The sequence below is a fragment of the Chrysochloris asiatica genome, unplaced genomic scaffold (assembly GCF_000296735.1).
Source record: "Chrysochloris asiatica unplaced genomic scaffold, ChrAsi1.0 scaffold00102, whole genome shotgun sequence".
Taxonomy (NCBI): Eukaryota; Metazoa; Chordata; class Mammalia; order Afrosoricida; family Chrysochloridae; genus Chrysochloris; species Chrysochloris asiatica.
The window spans coordinates 90,698-106,463 of NW_006408620.1; the positions used below are offsets into that span (position 1 = coordinate 90,698).

The window sequence follows — 15,766 nt, forward strand, 5'->3', positions numbered from 1 at the left end:
TGCACTGAAGGTATTGGTAAAGAATAAGGTCCAGGAATTGATGGAAACAAAATCTTTCATCAAACTGATAAAGCAATGGAGGCACTCACTCATCTATGCCAAGAAATTTGGAAGACATCTTACCTGGCCAACTGATTGGAAGAGATCAATATTTGTGCCCGTGGTAAAGAGAGATGACCCAATGGAATGTGGAAATCAACAGACAATATCATTAATATAACATACAAGTACAATTTTGCTAAAGAAAGTTGACAAAGTACTAAACAGTATATTCACAGGGAACTTCAAGAGATTCAAGCCAGATTCAGACAAGGAAGTGAAATGAGAGATATCATTGCTGACATCAGATGGATATTGGCTGAAAACAGAAAGATGTTTGCCTGTGCTTAATTGACTATGCAAAGTACCTTGACTGTATGGGTCATGACAAGTTATGGACAACATTGCAGAGGGTGAGTATTCCGGAACACTTAATTGTGCTCCTGAGGAAGCTGTACATAGATCAAGTGGCAGTAGTTAGAACAGAACAAGGTGACACTAAATGGTTTAAGATCAGGAAAAGTGTGAGCCAGAGTTGTATTCTTTCATCATATTTATTCAATCTGTATACTGAACCAAATAATCCAAAAATCTGGATTATATGTAGAAGAACACAGCATCAGGATTCGAAGAAGACTCATTAAAAACCTGCAGATGATACAATCTTGCTTGCTGAAGGTGAAGAGGACTTAAAATTCTTACTGATGAAGACCAAAGACCACAACCTTCAGTATGGGTTGCATTTCAATATAAAGAGCACAAAAATCCTCACCACTGAATCAATTACTAGCATCATGATAACTGTAGTCAAGACTGAAGTTGTCAAAGACTTCATTTTGCTTGGATCCATCAACTCACATGAAGAAGTAGTCAAGAAATCAAAGGACGTATTGCATTAAGCAGATTTGTCACACAAGTTCTTTTTAAAGTGTTGAGCAAGATGTCAGTGTGAGGACTAAAGTGTGCCTGACCCAAGCCATGGTATTTTCAATAGCTTCTTATGCATGTGAAAATTGGACAATGAATAAGAAAGATCATAAAAGAATTGATGCATTTGTGTTATGGTGTGTTGGAGAAGAATATCAAAAGTACCATGAACTACCAGAAGAACAAACAAATCTTGGAAGAAGTACAGCCAGAATGTTCCTTAGAAGTTCAGATGGCCAGGCTTTCTCTCTCATACTTTGGACATGCTGTTAGGAGAGATGAGTCCCTGGAGAAGGACACCATCATTCTTGGTTAAGTGGAGGATCAGCAAAGGAGAGAAAAAAAAAAACCCCAAGGATATGGATTGACCCAATGGCAGCAGCAGTAGGCTCAAACGTAGCAATTGTGAAGATGGCACAGGACTGGACAGTGTATTGTTTTGTTATATGTAGGGCTGCTATGAATTGAAGCCAACTCAACAGTATCTAACAACAACTACAACAACAGTGTACATCATGTCTGCTGTCCCATCATCCTGAACACATGCAATCCCCTTTGATCATGGAAGCTAAGCAGGATCAGGCCTGGTTAGTACTTAGATGAGAGACTGCCTAGGAGTACCAGGTGCTGTAGGCTTACCCAACAAGTGAATAGCAGTACAACATTGCCTTATATAATGCCAGATGATGAGTCCCTGAGATTGGAAGTAATTCAAAATGCTTCTGAGAAAGAGCTGCCTCCTCAAATAGGATGGCATCGAGCATCAAAGTTATGGGGCATTCATTTGCTGATGGGACACGACTCAAAATGAGAGCAGCTGTAAGCATCCATTGATAATTGGAACATGGAATGTAAAAAATACGAATCTAGGAAAATAGGAAATGTTCAAAAATGAAAATGAAACAAAGATCAATATACTAGGCATGAGTGAGATGGAAAGGATGGGTATTGGTCATTTTGAATCAGACAGTCATATGATTTATGATGTCAGGAATGATAAATTGAAGAGGAATGTCATTCCATTCATTGTCAAAAAGAACATTTCAAGTTCCAGCTTGAAATACAATGCTCTCTGTGATAGGGTAATATCTATATGCCTACTGGGAAGATGAGTTAATACAACTATTATTTAAGTATGTACACCAACCACCAAAGAAGAAATTGAAAAATTCTACAGTTTGAAATTGATCAAACATGAACTCTAGATGCATTGATAATTACTGTCGATTTGAATGTGAAAGTTGAGGGACCAACTTTTACCAAGGAAAATATGACCTTGGTAATAGAAATGACACTGTAGATTTTATGATAGAATTTTGCAAAACCAATAACTTCTTCATTGCAAATACCTTTTTTTCAACAACATGAATGGCAACTATACACAAGGACCAGCTGGAACACACAGGAATCAATCTGACTACATCTGTGAAAGAGACAATGGAGAAACTCAATAACATTAGTAGCTGACTGTGGAACAAGTCATATGCAAGTTCAGGCTGAAACTGAAGAAGAGAAAAACAAGTTCATGGGAGCCAAAATATGTCATATATCTCTTCTGAATTTAGAAACCATCCCAAGAAACATATTTGACACACTGAACACTTTAACAGCTGAAGACTAGAGGCGTTGTGGGACAACATCAAGAACATCACACATGAAGAAAGCAGAAGTTCATTTAAAAGACAGGAAATAAAGAAAAGACCAAAGTGGACGTCAGAGGAGAGTCTGAAACTTGCTCCTGAAGGTAGAGTAAAGTGAATGGAATAAATGATGAAATAAAAGAGCTGAGCACAAAATTCCAAAGGGCAGTTCAAGAAGACAAAGTGAACAATGATAGTGAAATATGGAAAGACCTGAGTTAGAAACCGCAGGAGAAGAACAAGCTCAGCATTTCTCAAGCTGAAAGAACAGGGGAAAAAATTCAAGCCTCAACTTTCAATACTGAAGGATTCTGTGGGGGAAATATTGAATGATGAATGATGAAGGCAACATCAAAAGAAGGTGGAAGGAATACACAAAGTTACTGTTCCAAAAAGAATTGATGGACATTTAAACACTTCATGAATTATCAGATGATCAAGAACTGATGGTATTGAAGGAAGAAATCCAAGCTTCACTGAAGACATTAGTGAAAAAACAAGGCTCCAGGTATTCACAAAAGACCAATTGAAATGTTTCAACAAACTGATACAGTGCTGGAAGCTGTCACTAGTGTATGCCAAGATATTTGGAAGACAGCTACCTAGAAAACCAACTGAAAGAGATCCATATTTATGCCCTTTCCAAAGAAAGGTGACCCAACAGGATGTAGAAATTATACAAAAAGATAAGTAAGATTTTGCTAAAGATAATTCAAAAACCATTGCAGCAGCACATCAATAGGGAGCTGTCAGAAATTCAAGCTGAATTCAAAAAAAGGATGTGGAATGAAGGATGTCATTTATGACATCAGATGGATTTTGACTGAAAGCAGAGAATGCCATAAAGATGTTTACTTGTGTTTTGTTAACTATTCAAAGGCTTTCAGCTGTGTGGGTCATAGAAAACTATGGATAATATTGTGAAGAATGTAAATTCCAGGCACTTAATTGTACTATGAGACAGTTGTTCAAACTGAACAAGCAGCTACTGCCTGGCTTAAAATCTGGAAAGGTGTACACCAGAGTTGTAGCTTTTCACCATATTTATTCATTGTGTTTGCTGAGCAAATAATACAGTCTAATTAACTGGACTATATGAAGAAAACCATGACATCAGGATCGAAGGAAGGCTCATCAACAATCTGAGATATGCAGATGACACAAGGTGCCTGTTTAAAGCAAAAATAAGTTGAAGCACTTGCTGATGAAAGTAAAAAAAAATACAACCTTCAGTGTGGATTGTTCTTGTTGTTCAGTGTCATTGAGTTGATTTTGACTCATTGTGACTCTGCATAGAGTTTTGGAGGCTGTAAACCTTGGCAGGAACAGAAAGCCTCATCCTTCCCCTGTGTAGTGACTGGTGGGCTCAAACTGCTGACCTTGTGCTTCACAGTCCAGAGCTTCTGCTCTAGAACCACCACACTGCTCAGTACGGAATACAACTCAGTATAAAGAAAGTAAAAATCCTCGTAACTAGACCAATAAACAACAACATGATAAACGTGGAAAGATTGAAGTTGGCATGACCCACAATCATGCCATGAGCATCGGTTGTGTATCCATGTAAACTAAAAATCCATTTCATTTTACATGGATCCACAATCAGTGCTCATGGAACCAAGAGTCAACCAAAGTATTGCATTGGGTAAATCTGCTGCACAAGACCTCTTTAAAGTGTTAACAAAGGTGTCACTTGAGGACTAAGGTACATCTGACTCAAGTCATGGTGTTTTCAGTTGCCTCATATGCATGCAAAAGCTGAACAATGAATAAGGAAGACCAGAGAAGAATTGATGCATTTCAGTGGTGCTATCGGTGAAGAATATTGAAAGTACAGTGGATTGCCAAAAGAACAAAGAAATCTGTCTTCAAAGAAATATCGTCAGACTGCTCCTCAGAAGGAAGGATGGAGAGATTCTGTCTGATGTACTTTGGACCTGTTATCAGGAAAGATGTTTTTCTGGGAAAGAACATCAAGCTTGGTAACCTACAGGATCATCTCCAAAGAGGAATACCCCCAATGAGATGGACTGATACGTGGGTAGGACAATGGGCTCAAACATAATGATTGTTAGGTTGTTTCAGGACTGGGCAGTGGTCGTTGTTTTGCATAGGGTTCGCTATGAGTTGCAACCAACTTGACAGCACTTAATAACAACAACAACATACACATCATCATGAAACAGAAGTCTAAGACAAAATATCGACAGCAACAAAAGAATGATTTATCATATACAAAGTCTCCTCAATAAGATTCATAACTGACTCTTTATCAGAAACTGGAGGTCTGAGACAATGAGATGATAAATAGAAAGTAGTGGGATAAAAATTGTCAATCAAGAATTCTGAATCAAGCAAATCTTTCCTTCAGAAATGAAGAAAAAATAAAGACATTTACAGATAAAAACTGAGAGACTGTGTTGCCATCAGGCCAGCCAATTAAGAAACAGTTAAAAACTCCTCAGGCTGAGATGACAGGACAGTAACTTGTAATTATATTAAGAAATAAGAGTGATGATTATGCAGGTAAATACCAAATACACTATAAGCATCAATTTTTAACTGTTCCCTTCTCCTGATTTGAAAGACACCTGAAAAGAAATCATTGCAATATTGTGTCAATGGACATATTCAAAGGGGCTTTAGGAAGTGTGGGTAAATGGAATGAAAAGATAATGACATTTTCCCACACACTTAAAGCTCCCTCATCTAAAGATGCCACTTGTACTACTACTGTACTATCACAGAGGAGAAGGGAAGAAGGGAGATAGAGCAAACTTTCTGTTGTATTTTCAGAAATTGGCTGTCATTTAAACTAGTTTGTTTTTTGAGATTCATATTTTAAACTTTTTTACCATCACTGAGAAAGCAAGTAAAATAAATTTAAGAAGACAAAAAAGAACTTAATGCATACTATAAAATAAGTGTTTTATATTGAAAGATGGTAGTAAACAGAGAAACAGAAAGTCTGTAATACAGATTAAACTAATTAGTAAAATGGCAGGCATAAAACCTAGCATATGAATAATTATATTACCTGTAAGTAGATGAAACACTCCAATCAAAAGAGTTTTCAGACTGGATTTTTGTTGAAAGATTTTAAAAATTCCTGGGGAAGGGGAGGGAAGAACAGAAAACAAATGACCAAAACTTACAATTAGTATAAAAAGTAATAAAATACTTAGGAATAAATTTAACCCAAAAAGTATGCAAGACTTAGACACTGAAAGTTACAAAATATTTTTGAGGGATATTAAAGAGGTTCTAAATATCTGGAGCACAATGGTTAAAGCACTTGGTTGCTAACCAAAAAGTAGATAGTTCAAACCCACCAGCCAGTCTGTCAGAGAAAGATGTGGCAATCTGCTTCCATAAAGATTTGTAGCCTTGGAAACCGTATGAGGCACTTTTACCCAGTCCTATAGGATCGCTAGGAGTAGAAATCAACTTGGTAGCAGTAGTTCTGGGAAATACATGGAGAGACATTCCGTGCCATGGATTGGAAGACCCAATGGTGTTAGGATGTCAGTTCTCCTCAAATTGATCTGTACATTCAATGTATTCCCTCTGAAAATTCCAGTAGACTTTTTCAGTAACTGTAGATGGTAATGCAAACTACCTACAATAGCAAAACCATTTTTTAAAAAGCTAGGAGAAGAAATGTTTAGTAACTTACTGTGTTTTGTGTTTTTTTCTGATTGTAAATCATTTGGTGAGAGTATTCTAGAGATTAGTCTTGGGATAGAAGTCTTGAGGAGTAAGGTGAAACTTTGAAACAACCATTGTCGGAAGTTGAAAGGAGGACAATGGTTCCTTCCTCTTCAGCATAAATAGTAAGTGCTCTCTTACATGTTGACTCTTTCTCTTTCTTTATCCTAGGTAATGTCACGAATTACGTATTGGAAAGTAAAGAATGTCATAACTTCTGCATCGTTGCATTTTCCATAAAGGCTGAGCAAGACAAAATCATTTTTACTATTTTGTTCAATAATGATGCATACCATTCAGCTGCAACATCCCTGGCAGTTTTAGACAACATTCTCTTCATGTCACTTATTGGGCCCAATGCTTCAATCACTGTCTCCAACAAGCCTCAACCGCTCCCGCTGTATGGTTCTAACGTAGTGTATGTATGATTTCCCATTACTGGAATTGAAATTTATTATCTTCCCTGCCCTATCTGATCATCTACACTTAAAAATAACTACTGAAATCAGCCTTTTCTTGCTTTTATTTAATCTTCTGTAGGCCTACAAATGGAATACAAATAGCACTATGTTTGTCTTTTAGCATGGCTGTTGTGGCCAGTAGCTTTTGTCTTCAGACAATGACTGAGAAAATCTCTAAAGCAAAGCACATCCAGTTTGTGAGTGGAGTCTACATTCTGACTTACTGGCTCTCTGCTTTGCTATGGGATCTTATCTGCTTCTCCATTCCCTGCTGCTTACTGTTGGTGAGTCTTCTCTGAAGTTGCATGGGAATTCTATCTGATAGAATCGCTATGAATCAGAACCAACTAGACAACCAACAATGGTTTTATGCTATTCAAATTCCAAAGTAATTTTTTGAAGTGGTTATAATTCATTATATTTACAGATAAGAAAACTGAAGCCCAAAGAGGTGAGTTACTGATCCAAGCTCATCTCACTGGTACAAGTCAGAAAACATCGTCATTTCTATGTTCAAAGTCGGCCTGAACAGTGTACTTACAACACCTTTCTGTTCTCATTTTGCAGTAGCTCCTGTCTTAGCATCTTACTCTTTAATATCTGCTTCTTCATTCTTTGGGTCTTTGGTCTGTCTCCACCCTGTCTACCCAAGATTCCCCCTCATCTCAGGCTGGGGTTCTCCAGATGGATTCTTGCCTCTGCTGGCTTCTTTGACTTTGCCATCCCTTGTTAGAAATGAGATACCCTCTATCCCTGGTTCTGTGGACTTGCCAGCATTTTGCCTAATATCCAGGGCTCCTGATTCACCCTTTTCTCTACGCTTTACTGACTGCTCACGTCAGAGACAAGGACTGAGGTTAAGGATGTTACTGCTTCCAACCCCTGAAGAACTGTCTTTCCCATTACAGTGTTAGCTGACTCACCAGGAGATTTTGAGTAGAGTTTAGTCAAGTCCTCTCCCTTTTCCTACGAAGACTCTGGAAAGTTGAACAAGTAACTTTGCTCATGAGTCATGTTACAAACCATGCTGAATGGTGAGGCTTCATCTCCATTCAGTGTGTGCCTATCTGTATGTGCCCTAAATGAGATGCCATTCCATAGGACACACTTGAAATTCCACCTTCCAGGATATATAGGATTTATCATTATAGTGAATGTTAAAACTATTGACTTCACAAAGAAGGTGACAGCTAGGTCAGTATCATTTTGGAAATACCCCTCCTGGCTCAGCACTGTGAAATTCCTTTCTAGAAAGTCTTCAGGGAGCTTCTCTTCTTCAGCTCATGCTTCACCAGGCACCGCCAACTTCATTCACCAGCTTCATCTTCCACTATTTCTCCCTCACTCATTAACTTACATTTAGCTAAGAAGTCAGGTGAAGATTCTTTTTTATTTTTTCCTAAATAGTTACTTTATTATTCTAACACCTCTCTTTTAATAACCATTCTCTCACACTGATTTAAAGCACTAACGATATTTTTGTTTTCTTGATGACGTTTCATCGATGGCTCTGTAATGTGCCATTCCCTATCTGTTTTAACTACTGTAATACATATCATTCCTATCTTAGGGATTGTCGTTCCTCACCTCCTCCATTAGTCATCTGCAGTCCCCCGCCTACTTTCACATGGTTTACTTGTTGGTTTACTTGTAAACCTTAGAAAGAGCACTCGTTGTTGTTGTTAGGTGCCATCGAGTCGGTACCGACTCATAGCGACCCCTAAGCCCCACAGAACGAAACACTGAGCACTAGAATGCTGCGGTTTTTATTTGTGTTCATGTGAAAGAGATTTTCAGTTTTACTCTGTTGAGACATAACCTGCCTAACAACAGTGTTTGTTCCTTCTATTTTCCCAAGTAGAGATTTCATTAAACAACCTTTTAATTTGGGGCACCCCTAAGCATTATACAGCAGCTCCTAATTGTGCACAGTATCTTTGTGATTGGATTTATTCAGTAAGCATTTCAGGCTCCTTACTAGAAGGAGGAAAACCAATTATAGTGATTGCTCTTACGCTTTTTCACATAAGATTGCTGAATATCTTCATACACTTCGTTAAAACACTCTTGCTTGAATATAAACTATTTTCAAGAACCTCTTGGGTTCTAAGAGGGCTGTTCTCAGTTTAACCCTGATGTCTGATTATTAGTCCTCCCATTAAATAATTGCATATTAATCAAAAGGGGCAACTCTGCCGTCTTTGGGTAAATGGTGATTACCAATTATTGACACCGATTCCTAGAAAATTATCTTCTTCAGTAGCTCTAGAGGTTCCCTTATATCCCTGATCTAGTCCACTCTGAAGTTATACTTCCTTACTTGATCCTGGGAGTTCCTAGGTGTTAACAAACAGTTCCGACACTTGGCTACTAACAAAGATTGGAAGTTTGAGTCCACCCAGAGGCACTTTGGAAGAAATGCCTGGAGATCTACTTGCTGAAAAAGCACCCACTGAAAGGCCTGTGGAGCAGTTCTCCTCCGGCACATGCATGCTCATTATGAGCTGGAATCAACCCCATGGCAACTGGCTGCCTGAGTCTCAAATGCAATTTGTTTGTCATTGAGAAAGGAGGCCTCTGGGTTTGCTGAGATTGATGTGGGACTGTGGAGTCACAGATGAGATCCAGAAGGCAGAGTTTGAATGTGAGGAGTAATGTAAGGGAAGTGATGTAAGTGAGTTTGTTTCTGGGAAAGTTCAGAGTTGGACTTAATCCAGATATGATTATAGGAGTGGGGAACCTTTTTTCTGCCAAGAGCCATTTGGATATTTATAATATCATTCACGGGCCATACAAAATGATCAACTTAAAAATTAGCTTGCTACAGTGTGATGACTAGAACTGCAATTGCCTTGGCAGGGTCAGACCAAACAGCCCGCAGGCCGGACATTCCCCACCCCTGACTTAGATCATGTGAAGGAAAAACTAAACAGAACCAAATAGTAAAACCAGAAAAGAGAAGAATTGTCATTGTGCTCATTAGATTGTCATCTTTTGTGGCGACGGTGTGCCATCCAGTTGGTTCCAACTCATAGTAGTGCTACCCTGCATAGGGTTCCTGAGGCATTAACTCTTCATGGAAGCAGAAAGCCTCATCTTTCTCCCACAGAGCAATTGGTAGATTGGAACTGCTGACCTTTCTGTGAGCAGCCCAATGTGTAACTACCAATGCTCCTGTCATCTTGTGAGGAATTCATCTTAACTTTAAGCCCGTAAATTAAGGCTTTGTAAAAAAGCAAAAAGTATAAAATAATTTAAGGACTGAATAGTAAAATAGTGTAAGTAACAATTAATGAATGCTTGTATGCTGTTAGAAAGGCAGTCCTTTGTAAGTGTTGTGGCTTGATTTCTTGCCCTTTGCCTTACTTGTAACGCTATGCTCTGTGTCTCAGGGAGTGTTCACATACCGCAAAGTGGATGCCTTTGTCCTGGATTACCACTTCCTGGACACAATGATGATATTTATGCTGTACGGCTGGTGTGTTGTTCCGCTCATGTACCTCGGGAGCTTCCTGTTCTCCAGCGTTGCTGTTGCCTACATCAAGCTCACCCTATTTAATTACTTGTCAACGGTTGTCAGTATCAGCATTCACACCATAGTACAACACTATGGTAAGGACTTGCCACCGTTTGCTCCTTCCCAAAGGTAGACAATCAGCAAATGAGGTTGAAAGGAACTAAGATTAAGAATGTTGATTGCTAAGTAGTTCATTTTCAGGAATCCTTAAAAACCTCTGTTTTTTGAAAAATCTGTATGTATTTATAAGTGAGGAGTCCTGGTGTGGTGCTGTACAATAAGTATTCAGCCAGTCAGTTTGAATGGCAAGGTCGGTTAGAACCTAAAGGTCGGCAGTTCAAACTCATAAGACGCTCCTCAGAAACCTCATACAGGATCGCTATGAGCCTCATTAAACAAAAAGAATAAGAGATTATAACACAAGTTTGCAAAACATTTATCTCATTGAAAGGTTTGTTGTTATTTTTTTCCTTGACACTTGGCCCAAGAGGAGGTCCTTGAATTTTAACATTTTAACAGCAAGATGGAGCCAGACAAAGAAACTGGGGAGTGAAAGGGCCTACGAAGTGACTCGGACTCTAATTTAATTAAGAAGTACTTATTCCAGAACAGCCTAATGATATTTTTTCAGAAGGAAGCAACAAATTATACAACTAATACAATTACCAGTAAGCCAGCCTCCCTTCTGTTTTTCAGACTTGATTTCAGCAGGAATCCTGGAGTAGGTTCTTCCATCTTCCTCCTCTGGTTATGAAACTTAGAGAAAGGCTGATTCATTTGGGGATTGCCACAAACTGAGTTTGTTTGCTAGTTTGCATGTTTGCTCTTAGAACATTCCTTTGTTGAAATTCTCTAGAAATGTAAAGTTGAACTGTGTTAAGCCAAGTAGCAAAAGCAGACCTTCTGCTTCACTCCTGGCTTTAGAGCTTGGTCTCCCACAAAACTAAACATAGTGTATGAACTACAAATTTTATACTCTTATGCACGTCTCTCTTAGATGTAGTGTTATGCCATGTGAAGAAGGCTTGAACCCCTGCATGGTAGGAGAAATGGCAAGTAGGAGCTAAGTGTTGGTATTCCTTTCCTGAGGGAATATACTATCTATAGATTTAATTGGTGTCTGCTCCCAAAATGTTATCTATTCTGTCTCTTGTGTATGTTCTCTCTAAAAAGTCCCTCTGCTAATGACAGACCTTTGGACTCCTTGCATTTCTTCCCTCTCACTTGTGGTGGTTGTTATGTGCCATGGAGTTTGTTTTGACTCATAGGGACCCTGTACAGGGTTTCTGAGGCCGTAAATCTTTACAGGAGCAGAACCCCTCCTCTTTCTCCTGTGGAACAGCTGGTAGTTTCGAACTGCTGACATTGCAGTTTGCAGCCTGATTCACCACTACACTCCTAGAGCTCCTTCCCCCTTACTTAGGTAGAACTAAAGGTCATTTCTCATAGCAGGCTCAGTGCACCCTCCCTCCCTGTAGGCAATCCCCTTCTCCTACCAGAAAGTACTAGTGGCCTAGTAAGTTTAACCTTACTTATTGTTTTCGTCTTTGAGACAATTTATTGTCTGATTATGCTGTATTATATCTCTGTAGTGAAATGAACTCCACCTACCACCTGGGGTGTGCTAAAATTGTTGTGCAGTGCCATCGACGTAGTTCCCACCCATAGCGACCCTGTATAGACTTACCGAGGAGCGGCTGGTAAGCTTGAACCGCTGACCTTGCTGTTCAAACCAACTTTGCAGTCCAGCGCATTAACCCACGGCACTAAAATAGTAACCTTGATTTTGTTTTATCTTAAACACAGAGTCCTAGTGTGGCACTGTAGGATAAACACTGGACTGTTAACCGTAAAATTGGTGGTTCAAACCCACCACCTGCTCCTTAAGAAACCCTATTGAAGGTTGCTAAGTAATAACCGGCTCAATAGCACCTAATAACAACAACAAAACTGAGATACAGTGGGTTTTCAGAATGCCAGTGTCTCGTCAATGAAGACTCTGATCCTGGAGGATAGTGTCATGGGCTTGTAATCCTGTGACTTCTGCTCTGGGATAATAATTTGTCTACAGGAAATAGCAGTTGTAGAAAACTAATTAATTTCTTCCCTGTGGCTGAAAACACTCTGATTGCCTTCCTGGCTCTCTTCTTACTGTGTTGCCATCTTATCTGTAATTGTTAAGTTCTGCTATCTGGATCCTACTCTGGGACATTTCATTATCCCCATTAATTTCAGGGAACAAAATCCCATTGCAAAATACCCTACAATCACTTTCATCCTACAGAAGATAGCACAATTCAAAATTATATTTCTTATTTTCACTTTTTTTTTTTTTTTTGACACATAATTAAAAAAAACACACACACAAAATATATAAAGTAAGGCACCACATAAGTTATTTTTGTTTTGTGCTGCCCAGGAAGTTCTGACTCATCGCAACACTGTATGGAGTTTCCAAGGAGTGCCTGGTGGGTTTGAACCACCAACATTGTGGTTATCAGCCCAATGCTGATCCTACAGCACCACACCTGGACTCCAGCTTAAAAAGAGAGTGTAACACTTACAAATAATTCACATATAAGTATGTGTAGAGAAGGAGCTCTGGTGGCATGGTGGTTACGAATTGAGCTACTAACCTCAGGGTCAGTAGTTCGAAACTACCAGCTGTTCCATGGAAGAAAGATGAGGCTTTCTGCTCCCATAAAGATTTACAGCCTCAGAAACCCTGTACAGGGTTGCTTTGAGTTGGAACCGACTACACGGCACATAACAACAACACCAACAACAAGAGAAGAATATGGAGCCCTGGTGTGGCGCTTTGGGTTAATGCACTGGACTGCAAAGTCAGTTTGAACCACAAGGTTGGTAGCGGTAGTTCAAGCTCACCAGCTGCTCCTCGGAAACCCTATTCAGGGTTGCTGTGAGTCGGAACCAGCTCGATGGGCACTTAACAACAAAGAGAAGAATGTAAGACACTTGCACTTCACATTATTAAAATAACAGGTTTGAAAATAAGAATAAAGTACAAAACATTTTTAAAAGCAAATTTTAAAAAGCAAATGGAAGTTTCAGAATTCAAAGATATATTTGAAATTAACTCAAGGGAGAAATTTTAAGAAAAAATTAAATTAGTAATACAGAAGATAATCTGAATAGCACAACCAAAATATAGCCTAGGAAATAAATAGAAAATATGAAAGTGAAGTAACAGATATGGAAGACATAACATAAAGAATTCAAGTCCCAAAATGAGATTAAAAAAAAAAAAAGAATGGCTACAGTTTTTCAGAATTTCTTGAAAACCAAGATCTGTGGGTTCAAGAAGCTCAATGACATTTTACATCAGGATAAATTTGAAATAATCCACATGTAGCTATTTTAATATTTAGAAATACAGTCCGGACTACCAAAGGTAAAGAGAAAGCTTAAAGGAGCCAGAGAGAAAAGACAGGTTATCTAAAAGGAATGAAAATCAAGAACTGATTAATCAGTATCAGCACATGCTAGAATAGAGTGAAATGAAAATTGCTTTGCAGTTAGTTTAGCCAGTGTGGGTTTTGGTTCTCGTATTCATGCCATGCTGGTGGTGATGGTGCTTGCATGCCGACTACTGGGTTCCTACTGAGAGCAACCCTGTGTAGGGTTTCTGAAGAGAGTCTGTAAATCTTTATGGGGGCAGAATACCTCATCTTCCTCCCATGGAGCTGCTGCTGATGGATTGAAGTACTAACCGTGCAGTCAGTGGCCCAATGCATAACCCTCTATACTGCCAGGGCTCCTTTCTGGTCTGCTAGTTCAATACTTTCAGTATCACTTGTGGAACAAAAAAACTCTCCTGTTTTTCTCCTTTCCCTTCCATAAGAGGCTATTTAGCTCTTTTGAGCTAAGAAGGTATTTAAATACTCCAGAGAAGAGATGAAAACACCGTAGCTTATTCCACCAAGTCACTTTTTGTATTTTTCATATGGCCAGCCAATTTCCAGATTCCTACTTTCTGGCTACCAGCTTATATTCATTTAACTAAGCTATTGTCTATTCAGAGATAACATTACCATTGATTCATCTGTAGGAAACTCTTCTTATCCAGTATCATCCTTGGATGACCACCTCTCATCTTACGTCAAAGGGTCTCATATAATGCTTTCTTTTTTTTTTTTTTTCTGTTTTTTTCACTGTTAATAATCTTAACTTAGTCTTGGTGGGTGGTAGTGGTTGTTTTTACTGCCATTGAGTCAGTTTCTACTCATAGTAACTGTATAAGGTTCCTGAGGAGCAGCTGGTGGAGTTGAACTGTTGATCTTGCAGTTCACAGTCCAGTGTTTAACCTACAGTGCCACGCCAGGACCTTAGTCTTGGTAGAATCACAAACTATCATTCTTTTGAGAAATCAGTTACTTTGCCCCTTTGAAGATGAATCTCCTCTATAAGCAAATCGAACTTTCTATGTTCCTTCTCACTGTTGAATCCTAGGCCACATACCCTTACTGGTACAAACAGAATTAGAAATGTGAAAACATGTGTGGTACCAAGTTACAGGTAGACAAGATCCTGGGGAAACACTTTCCGCAAAAGTTTTCTCTTAAACTCTGAAATTGGTTAATCCATGCTAGATGCCATCAAAAGTGAACAAATTTAGTGGCTGGTATTTTTTCAAGGACCATCTCCTGGATTAGTAATTCTCTCAGAATAGTTCATTCTTTTGGGAGGCTGCTTGTTCTGGGGAGACACACTACTTTCTCAGAACTGAAGTGAATCGGTCATCCTTTCGATTACAGCACGAGACCTGTCTGGCACCACCAAAACCATGATATCTAATTCATTAATGGTACTTCCTAGCTACAACTTTGCAATGTGTATCAGCAAATTCTTTGATAATTATGAGATAAAAAAACAATGTTCCAAGAAATTCCAAATTGTCTACCTGGACTGCAGAAATGTATGTGAGTATCTGGGGCACTCCCCAAGTTTCTAGAAACACCCTATTCCTTTACAGACTTCCACATTTATGGTCTAATTGAAAGAGAAAAAGAATGACTAGTTCCTCCACTCAAGACAGTAAAGCTTACCATTTTGAGTGTTTTTGAGATGTTTTCACAGGCTAGTAGAAAAATAAGGAGCCCTCATAGCTGAATGGTTAAGGGGTCCCGCTGCTAACCAAAAGGGTGTCGGTTTTAAACTACCAGCTGCTCTGTGGAGAAAGTTATAAAAATCATAGCCTTGGAAGCCCTATCAGGCGGTTCTTCTCCACTGTGAGTCAAAGTCAACTTCACAGCAGTGCATTTGTTTTCCTTCTCCTTTTTTGTTTAGGGGAAAATGAACCTCAAAATAAAATCAACCTCGGCAACTTAAGACAGAGCCATTGCCATGCTGCAATGAGTTTCAATGACTGGTAAGACTGAGGAATTCGCACTGACCGCCTAAGACAGGCAGCGTCCCTTAAACAAACAATAAATAAGGAGGGTTCAGATGCAGAC

General features: G+C 39.0%; 1 protein-coding gene across 1 annotated transcript in view; it reads left to right on the plus strand.

Annotated features, from left to right (window-relative positions):
* The window catches only part of LOC102819775 (ATP-binding cassette sub-family A member 3-like), a 56,892-nt gene that overhangs the window by 9,845 nt on the left and 31,281 nt on the right, over nucleotides 1–15,766 (plus strand). Inside the window, exons 3-6 of the mRNA XM_006867233.1 lie at nucleotides 6,486–6,732; nucleotides 6,855–7,059; nucleotides 10,168–10,411; nucleotides 15,092–15,232. Of these exons, the coding sequence (XP_006867295.1) occupies nucleotides 6,486–6,732; nucleotides 6,855–7,059; nucleotides 10,168–10,411; nucleotides 15,092–15,232 (837 nt within the window). The remainder of the gene's footprint in view (nucleotides 1–6,485; nucleotides 6,733–6,854; nucleotides 7,060–10,167; nucleotides 10,412–15,091; nucleotides 15,233–15,766) is intronic.